This window comes from Diabrotica virgifera, chromosome 3, assembly GCF_917563875.1.
Source record: "Diabrotica virgifera virgifera chromosome 3, PGI_DIABVI_V3a".
NCBI lineage: Eukaryota > Metazoa > Arthropoda > Insecta > Coleoptera > Chrysomelidae > Diabrotica > Diabrotica virgifera.
Window position 1 is genome coordinate 65,349,582 of NC_065445.1, and position 10,826 is coordinate 65,360,407.

The following is a 10,826-nucleotide window of genomic DNA, read 5'->3' on the forward strand; positions in this document are numbered from 1 at the left end:
AAACAACCTCTTCTCACCTACCATATCTCTTTTTATATCATAACTAGAATATTTATGAAGGAACGAATCTCTTTGTTTTTTTATAAGGTACAAAATATTTTGTATAGATTTTTTTGTTAGATGCATAGTTTTTAAGGTATTCGCTAAAATCCGTCCGAAAAGGCGTCATTTTTCAATGAAAATGGCCAATTTTCAACCACGAATAACTCAAAAAGTATTGAGTTTTCAAAAAATACCTATAGAACAGTTTTTGCTTAGAATAAGGTTCTCTAGCCTTTTCCGTGGCTATTTTAACCAAAAAATGTTTCACCCCCGAAAAGGGGTGGAAACCACCCCAAGATAAAAGCGCACATCGTCATTGGGTAGACTTTGTTTCTTAAGCTATTCCCTACTTACTGTGAAAATATCAAGTAAATCGATGTAGTAGGATGGAATTCGGAGCCAAATACCCTCATCGACTGCCCTAATATTTGAGTTGTTGATTAAATAATATTGATAGTATATTTGATAAATAATTGATTTAAGACGAGAACTTAATAAAAAGTTATTTATTGTTTATTATTTATGGAAGATCCAAAGCAGAGAATACACCAGGATATTTTCAGTGATCTGAAGTACATATTTTGTTGTTAAAGATGTTCAAAATTATAAGCGTTTAATAGTAACAATATATTATTAAAAAATCACTTTATCGCTTTTCCTCTATTCTAGATTGATTATTAGTTTTTGTTGTACAGTAGATAAATTATTACAATTACTGAATACATAGCTAGTGAAACAATTATCATATTAATTAACTAAATTAATAATAAAGGCAATTAATTATACAAGTAACAGTTATCCAAGCACTTTCAAAAGCCATCTTTAAAGTTAATAATGACATTGTCAAGTAAAGTTTACATATCCATATTAGTGAGAATTTTACTATATGTATTGTTATATTTCTATTTGATATGAAAATTAAATTTTAATAATTATAAACAAAATTCAATTTAATATAAAATATTTTCAATTTTCTCAACCACGGGCATATAAATTTAGAACAACCTGTATACAACAAATTGTTATATTTAATTTTAAGAAGTGATTAAACGAAACTCGGGAAAATGCGCTTAGAATAAACAAAGTGAATGGCGTACCATTATCGTTGTTCGCGGAAGGTCCGATCATTAGCCTATGCTAAATAAAACTCAAGTGAAATCGATAATAGGTCATTATCGTAGTTCGCGGAAGGTTCGATCATTAGCTTATGCTAAATAAGACTCAGTTGAAGTAGATAATAGATCATTAAATTTTGTAATTAGTAGAAAGTAATTTTAGAATGGGAATTAACTATTTTTCTTTTGAAATCCATTAAGCATATTTAGAAAGATTAAAAATTGGTTTTGAGGAATACTGCGAATGAGAGTTGGTGGTGGAAGTTTGATTTGTGAATCTGGAAGGGATATTTAGAAAGTAGGGGAATGAATGACAAATAGAGATCAGAATGTTTTGAGCGGTCGAGAAGGGAAGTCCAGTAGTAGACGGTAGTGTACGGAGAGTGAAAAAGCCGGTGTAGTTCCGTGAGTGTGGAGTATCTATCGTGGAACGAGAGATAGGCCAGGTTGAGAGTAAAAGAACCTCCTTGAGCCAAGAGTTCCCGGTAGCTGATTGCAGTTTCGAAAAAGGTAGAACACAGCATCACGACAGAAGCAGGAAACGAGAGCTATACGAGCTAGTTTCAAAGGAGAACATTACTGGAAGCCAGGACGAGGTTTTGATCGCAGCCAAGGATAGCAGGAAACGGGTCTTGTGTGAAGACATTCTCAGTTCACCAGAAAAAGGTCAGTCTCATTTGTTTGGACATGAATGTATGGGTTTTTCGTATTAAATACCACATTTAAAATTGAAGAAACATAATCAATAATATCAGAAAAGCTTCATCAAACTTAAATAGAATTGTTGCTAATAAATCATAATAGTTAAATGTTAATAAAAACTTTCAATTGGAAACCAAAAGGAAATAAGATTCCCATGTGTAAATGTTATGTTTAAGAATAATAAGATATAGCAAATATTAAGCAGTGATTGCCATTTAAATAAAATAAACAATATTTTGATTACAATTGTAACCCATATGTGTTATTATTTTACTCTTTTCTTTCCTATCCCGATTAGGAACCATTTAGAAATACTTAGAAGCCACGTATGTAAGTAATTAATTTTATAAAAAGCCCTGAGATTGAAAACATATTGATATGTGATCTGGTAAATTAATTAGATTATTATTAATGCATTGATTAAATTAAATGACATATAAAAATATTATCTCATATCAATAATCAAGATCACAACAACTGTCGTCCAACGTGGAAAGCATTGTAAAGTATTTCTAGTGGCAAATTTGAAGGATAGAAAGAGTAAAGCCGGTATTTGAAAATTTATATGCCTGTGGTAAAAAGTGAGATACTTACATTTGATAACATAAAATTTTAGATCTCTTTAGGTACAAATTTTACATAACTGATTTAATATTTTATTTTTACGATATTTACATTTGATATATTTATTGACAATTTATAATATTTGGGTGAGAAAAAGTCGTCTTGGTAACATACTAGTAAAATTTCATATTTGGCGGGGACAGTACTTCTTGAAAACAAATGTCTGTGACAAGAAGCCAAAGCAAAGACAACAAAAAACAAAAAGAACATTCAGACCAAGAAGATATTTTAGACACGACAATCATGGCATCAGAACAGCAAGAATTATCAGGAATAGATAAACTATTACAACTGATGCAACTCCAGTCACAAAAACTGGATGACAATCAAAGAGAAACAAAACAAGCAATGGATGAAGCAAAAAGGACAATGGATAAAAATCAGGAGGAAACAAAACAAGCAATGGATAAAAATCAGGAAGAAACATCAAAGAAAATGGATGAATCACAACAAAAAATGGATCAAAAAATGGAGGAAACACAACGAAAAATGGATGAAACACAACAAAAATTGGATCAAAAAATGGATGAAACACAACAGAAAATGGATGAAACACAACAAAAAATGGATGAAACACAACAAAAATTGGATAAAAAAATGGATGAAACACAACAAAAAATGAAACAAGCAATAGAAGAGAACAACAAGAAAATGGAGGAACGCATAGAAAAGGAAGTAAAAGGATGTTTAACAACAATGAAAAACGAGATGAAAGAACAAGAAATGAAAATTCAAAATAAAATAAAGGAGATAACGAATTGCCAGAAAAAAGAAATGGAAAGTTTGGAAAACAAGTTGCAAAACGCTATTCAAGCAGACATAGAAGAAGTGGAAAGAAAGATTGCGGAAATCAATACGCAACAGAATGTCGGAGAAAGAAGAGAAATGGTTATACATAGCACAGATGACGTGAAGATAAGGTTTGGCGGGGATGTAAGAAGATTACACCCAGTGGCGTTCATAAATAGCCTGAAAAAGAAAATACAGCACATCGGAAATTTCGAAACAGCAAAAGAAACTATCAGAAACCATCTCAAATATGAAGCAAACCTATGGTTCGATAGCAAAGAAGAAGAATTCGGCAATTGGCAACAATTTGAACAAAAATTTTTGAATTATTTCTGGGGAAAGGTCCAACAATTGGAAATTAACAAGGAATTGCAAAATGGGAAATACAATGATAGGATGGGTGTATCAGAAAGGACATATGCTTTGCAAATTTACAATAATGCAAAACATTTACAATATAATTACTCATCGGAACAATTAGTCGAACTGATTGCAAGACATTTCGAGGAAACGCTGGAAGACCATATCACATTGCAAAATTACAAAGACATAGATAGTTTATGCCAATTCCTACAAATAAGAGAATCACGTCTAAGAGAAAGAAAATCAAGAAGGTCGCGAGAAGATTACATGCCCCGAGAAACACAAGATTACAGAGATAGAAATCAAAATAGGAGGGACTATACAAGACGAGATTTTAATCCCAGAAGGGAAAACGAAAATAGAGACAACGGAAGAGGAAATTATGAACAAAGAAATAGGCAATGGAATGAGGACAGAAATCGAGAATACCAGAATAGAAACACCACACGCTCAAATCAAGAAAACAGAAATAATGGTAGACAAAATGAACAGGGATATCGAGAAAACCGAAACAGATCCGACAGACCAAGAGAAAATAGAAGAGAGGTAAATAATACCCAGACAGAAGAATATGACGGAGAGAGAAATTATGACGAAAATATAAACAACAATGAGCAACCGGCGTCTTTTCACGACGGCGCTCACTAAAAACAAAAAAACAAACAGGAATCTTTTGTCACCCCAAGGAGTTTATTAAATTGGCAGGAAACAACGAAAAGAAAAATGGAATTAATTTAAAATTTGTGGATGGATTTATCAACGAGACACCAATTAAAATTATGATAGATACTGGATCGGAAATAACATTGGTCAACAGAAAACTAATAGAAGAAGTTAACTTAACAAATTTAATTTACAAAATACCTAGGGTAAATTTAGTGGGCGCAAACAAACGGACATTGGCAACTATAAATGAAGGCATACGAGTAATGGTACGACTGGGTAAGAATATGTATGCACTACAATGTGTAATAATGCCAAATATGTCACATGACATGATAGTAGGAGTGGACGAATTGGCAGAAAAACATGTAGTGATAGATTTTAAAAATAATACGATGAAACTAACAGAAGAAAAAGAAAAAGAACAGGACAAGGAACAGGAGAAACAAAATACGGACGAATCAGGTAAAGAACAAACAGTGGAAATGAATTTGGCAACGAAGCAAGGACAAAGAAGAAAAGGGAGAAAAAGTCAGAAAAGGATAAAAGAAAATGAAACCTGTGGCTCCTCAAAAGAAGAGTTGAGCCCAGAAGAAGAAAATTTGAGAGTATCAGAAACAAAGGAAACCTGGGATTTCTCAAAAGAAGAGACAAGCTCAGGAGAAGAAGAAATAAAGCTAAAAAATGAAAGTGAAAAGAATATGATTGAAACAGTGGTATTTGAAGAGGAGGTATATGCAAACGAGGATGCAGAATGCATGGTAAACATGTGTGAAGAATCTAAAAAAAAAGACAGAAAATTGATATGTGGAGAAGGGAAAGAAAAAGAATTGCGGTTGATGTTAAGAAACTACGAAAATTTGATCAATGAGGAAAACAGAGTGGCTAAAAAGTACGAACATTCATTTGAGGTGAGAAACTTGGGAAATTTTCGATCAAAGACTTACCCGATTCCATACAAGTATCGACAAGAGGTGAAAGAAGAAATAAATAAAATGTTGGAAGATCAAATCATCGAAAGATGTGATTCACCGTATGTTAACCCGATTGTGATAGTAAAGAAAAGCAATGGAGAATTGAGATTATGTTTAGATGCCAGGAATATCAACCAGCACACTGTATCACAATATGAATCACCTCTAAACATCGAGGCCATTTTTGGAAGAATCACCGGGTCACACATATTTTCGAAAATTGACTTAAAACACAGTTTTTGGTTGATACCGTTAGCTGAAAAGTGTAGAAACTACACCGCTTTTTCTATTGATGGTATTGTCTACCGGTTTAAGGTAGTGCCATTTGGATTGCAGAGTGCTTGTGCTGCACTCGTCCGAGCTCTACATACCATTTTGAATCGCCATGAAGATTTCATAGTTCATTATATCGATGATTTATTAATTTTTTCACAAGATACTCAGAGTCATCTGGAACACATAGAAATAATTCTGAAAGAATTGGACACAGCGGGATTGAAATTAAACATTGAAAAATGTCAATTTTTTCAAAAAGAAGTCAGGTATTTGGGTTTTCAATTGGACACCAAAACAGTAAGATTAGCCGAAGACAGAGTCAAGCTCATAGATGAATACCCAAGACCAACGAATTTGAAAACATTGAGAGGTTTTCTTGGCACGATAAATTATTTTAAAAAGCTGATTCCCGATTTGAGCCAAAAGGAAATCCCTCTGATAAAATTGCTTAAAAAAGGAATAAAATGGAATTGGAAAGAAGAACAGGAGGAAGCTTTCGAAACATTAAAACGAGAATTCGCAAAAGGAACGAAAATATACCACCCTATTTACAATTTACCTTTTATACTCCGAACTGATGCGTCCATACAAAAATTTGCAGGAGTTCTGTCTCAAATACAAAACGACCAAGAAGTGCCGATATGTTTTATATCCCGAGTGACTAAAACACATGAGAGAAAATATAGTGTTACAGAATTGGAGTTTGCCAGTGTACTATATTGCGTAAACAAATTGAGGTTTTACTTATTGGGAGCAAAATTCACAATCGAAACAGACCATGCAGCTTTAGTACATATCATGAAGAATAGATTAGTAAATAATAGAATACATAGAGGCATTCTATTATTACAGGAGTATGATTTTGAGTTCCGATATATAAAAGGAAAAGACAACATAATAGCCGACGCTCTAACACGGGATGAGGACACCGGAAAAAAGGAAACAATTACTCTACAGGTGGGACTAAATAGATTAATACAAGAAGAAGGGATATATTCATTAAATGAGATAAGGACAAACCAGGAAGACCTAGAGGAAAGAGAGAAAAGAAGAGCGGAAGTAGAAAATAACATATATTTTAAGAGAATAGACGGAAAGGAACTATATTTAGTGACACAGACATTGGCCGAAAAGATAATAAAGAAATTACATGAGGACAATGGGCATATCGGTAGCAGAAAAGTTTGGCTCGTTTTTAGGGAAAATTACATCAGCCGACAGGATTACCGCATTGCAAAGGAAATTACCCAGAAGTGCGATGTATGTCAAAAATATAAGAGTCGGAATTTCAAAAACGAAAATGTTGCCAAAAATATTGAAGCCCGAAACAAACTAGACATTGTAGCAATAGATATGTTAAGCGATCTAATTATGACCACTAAAAGGAACAAACATATTCTGGTAATGGTGGATGTGATTTCAAAATACGTAAAATTATATAGTTGCCGCACCACAAAGGGGGAAGAAATATTAAGAAAAATCGACAATTTTATAGCCATAGTAGGAACACCAAAAAAGATTCTACTGGACAATGCAACGTATTTCCGAAATGATCGTTTCAAGGGACAACTTCGAGAACGAGGAATAGAGACAAATTTTGTCAGCATCAGGCATCCACAGAGTAATCCGTCGGAACGATTCATACAGGAAGTGACGAAATTTCTTCGCATTGCAACAGATGGTCAACATCGCCACTGGAACAGGAAAATGGCGGAAATAGAAAGGTATCTAAATACAATTCCGAGCACAGTAACAAAAGAGACCCCAGAATACATCATGAAGGGTGTACTGCCGATAAGGCCAAGGGAAGACCAAGAGCCAAAAGAATATCAACAGGTGATTGAAACCGTACAGAGAAGGTTACGGCGAAGCAACGAAAAATATATCCAAAGACAGGAACAAAATAGAAAAAGAAGACCAGTGACTTTCCAAAAGGGTGAAAAAGTACTCGTGAGGGCATTACGAGTATCAAATCTTCCTGGGGGCATTTGCGCAAAGTTGATGCCTGTTTTCGAAGGCCCGTACATCGTAAATAATGAAAATGGGATAAATAGTTATGAGTTGAGGCACAGGAACTCGGAAAAGATCCGAGGAATTTATAATATTCACGATGTATACAAATATCACGAATAAAAGACAGAATTACATGAAGTAGATAGTAAGTTAGGATATAAGACGTAGATTAAAGTAAGGAAATATACAGGGAGTTGGTTTTGCCTCGAGAAAATTTATTTAAAAATGCAGATAAATTTTATCGAATACAAGGCGGGGATTTGTTATATTTCTATTTGATATGAAAATTAAATTTTAATAATTATAAACAAAATTCAATTTAATATAAAATATTTTCAATTTTCTCAACCACGGGCATATAAATTTAGAACAACCTGTATACAACAAATTGTTATATTTAATTTTAAGAAGTGATTAAACGAAACTCGGGAAAATGCGCTTAGAATAAACAAAGTGAATGGCGTACCATTATCGTTGTTCGCGGAAGGTCCGATCATTAGCCTATGCTAAATAAAACTCAAGTGAAATCGATAATAGGTCATTATCGTAGTTCGCGGAAGGTTCGATCATTAGCTTATGCTAAATAAGACTCAGTTGAAGTAGATAATAGATCATTAAATTTTGTAATTAGTAGAAAGTAATTTTAGAATGGGAATTAACTATTTTTCTTTTGAAATCCATTAAGCATATTTAGAAAGATTAAAAATTGGTTTTGAGGAATACTGCGAATGAGAGTTGGTGGTGGAAGTTTGATTTGTGAATCTGGAAGGGATATTTAGAAAGTAGGGGAATGAATGACAAATAGAGATCAGAATGTTTTGAGCGGTCGAGAAGGGAAGTCCAGTAGTAGACGGTAGTGTACGGAGAGTGAAAAAGCCGGTGTAGTTCCGTGAGTGTGGAGTATCTATCGTGGAACGAGAGATAGGCCAGGTTGAGAGTAAAAGAACCTCCTTGAGCCAAGAGTTCCCGGTAGCTGATTGCAGTTTCGAAAAAGGTAGAACACAGCATCACGACAGAAGCAGGAAACGAGAGCTATACGAGCTAGTTTCAAAGGAGAACATTACTGGAAGCCAGGACGAGGTTTTGATCGCAGCCAAGGATAGCAGGAAACGGGTCTTGTGTGAAGACATTCTCAGTTCACCAGAAAAAGGTCAGTCTCATTTGTTTGGACATGAATGTATGGGTTTTTCGTATTAAATACCACATTTAAAATTGAAGAAACATAATCAATAATATCAGAAAAGCTTCATCAAACTTAAATAGAATTGTTGCTAATAAATCATAATAGTTAAATGTTAATAAAAACTTTCAATTGGAAACCAAAAGGAAATAAGATTCCCATGTGTAAATGTTATGTTTAAGAATAATAAGATATAGCAAATATTAAGCAGTGATTGCCATTTAAATAAAATAAACAATATTTTGATTACAATTGTAACCCATATGTGTTATTATTTTACTCTTTTCTTTCCTATCCCGATTAGGAACCATTGAGAAATACTTAGAAGCCACGTATGTAAGTAATTAATTTTATAAAAAGCCCTGAGATTGAAAACATATTAATATGTGATCTGGTAAATTAATTAGATTATTATTAATGCATTGATTAAATTAAATGACATATAAAAATATTATCTGATATCAATAATCAAGATCACAACAGTATGTAATTTGCCGTGTAAAGACAGAAAAAGTAGGGATAGCCGAAAAATATTTGCGAATTATGTACCGATGGCCTTGTTTACTTTTTCGACTTAAAAACGCTGTATATTCATTTCCATAAACGATATATCTCGTGTTGTTTTGATGTGAACTTAGGCGCTTCTATAATTTTCTTAGACGCGTGGACTATTCTTTTTCTTCTTCTTCTTCTTGATGTGCCCATCCGTGACGAATGTTGGCAATAATCATAGTAATCTTTATCTTATCTGCAACAGAGCGGAGAAGCTGCAGAAAATCTGTACAGAAAACATCTCGTGCTGTTTTGATGTGAACTTAGGCGCTTCTATAATTTTCTTACACGCGTGTCTTATTTTTATTCTTCTTAATGTGTCCATCAATGTTGACGATTATCATAGTAATATTTATCCTATCTGCAGGATCGCTTATAACCCTGTTTGATTCTCAAGCATTTACAAGTAAATTTGAAAGAAGATGCAACATCTATTACAAGTTTTATTTGCCGAAAATAGTATGGTATTCTTACAAAAAGTGTGACTTAGGAATGCATTATAAACGGCAAAAAAAAACAGTACTGTGCCATTGGCTAATGATAAACAAAATGTATGATTTTAGTCTTGCATTTTTAATTTCAGTCTGCATTATTTTTATTCTTCTAAAAAGGTTAGTAGTTAATGAATAGCAACAATAATATAAGCCGTTTTTAATTTTAGGCACGACTGCAGCTCCAACTTCTGCAGCAAGTATCGATCCTAGAGGAGATAATGCTACTACAGCCGCTCCAGCATGATTGTTTAAAATTTTGTAGCCATTTGTAGATATTTTGTAGAATATATTTATTGTCATCGAAATAAAACTATTTTTGTTAGACATATTATTGTATGTTATCTTTACTCCTTACTTTTATTAGCCTAAGCCTTCGAGACCACATAACAAACCAACAAATCAGACAAAGATCAGCAGTTCAAGACGTCATCGAAGGAGTTACGACGCTTAAGTGGAACTGGACAGGGCACTTAGCCAGAACACAAGATGGACGGTGAACAAGATGAATCATGGAATGGAGGTGCAAAACTATAAAAGAAGCCGAGGACGACCACCGACCAGCTGGACCGACGACATAAAAAGAGTCGCGTGAAACTGTAGAGACCACTGGAAAGAACTGAGGGAGGCCTATGTCCAGCAGTGTATGCGATTGGCTGATTGATGATCGCTGCGCTCATTGTGTCTCCTAAACCTAAACCACCAAATCACCAACAGCCATTTTGTCTCTGTTTTTCCTATTTTTAAGATATTGGTAAGGGTCGAAAAACAATCTTACAACAGACATGACTGAACTGAAGATAAGAACGGGCTAAAGGGGTAAACACTAAACAGTGGCGGATCTAGACATTTGCATTGGGAGGGGAAATTTCCCTTAGGGGGGAACTTCCAATGAAATACCAACCAAAAGACAAAAAAAGATAAACCCAAACTATACAAAATACATAATCAGCCGTGTGATGGATGACCGAAGTTATCTTTAACGTTTGAGTTGAAGTTAAAATTACTCTCAGGTATAACGATGCCCATAACTATTTAGGTA

General features: G+C 33.9%; 1 protein-coding gene across 1 annotated transcript in view; it reads left to right on the top strand.

Annotated features, from left to right (window-relative positions):
- The window catches only part of LOC114334450 (uncharacterized), a 28,141-nt gene extending 18,028 nt beyond the window's left edge, over positions 1–10,113 (top strand). Inside the window, exon 3 of the mRNA XM_028284491.2 lies at positions 9,955–10,113. Within this exon, the coding sequence (XP_028140292.1) occupies positions 9,955–10,031 (77 nt within the window). The 3' untranslated portion in view covers positions 10,032–10,113. The remainder of the gene's footprint in view (positions 1–9,954) is intronic.
- The last annotated feature ends 713 nt before the right edge of the window (positions 10,114–10,826 follow it).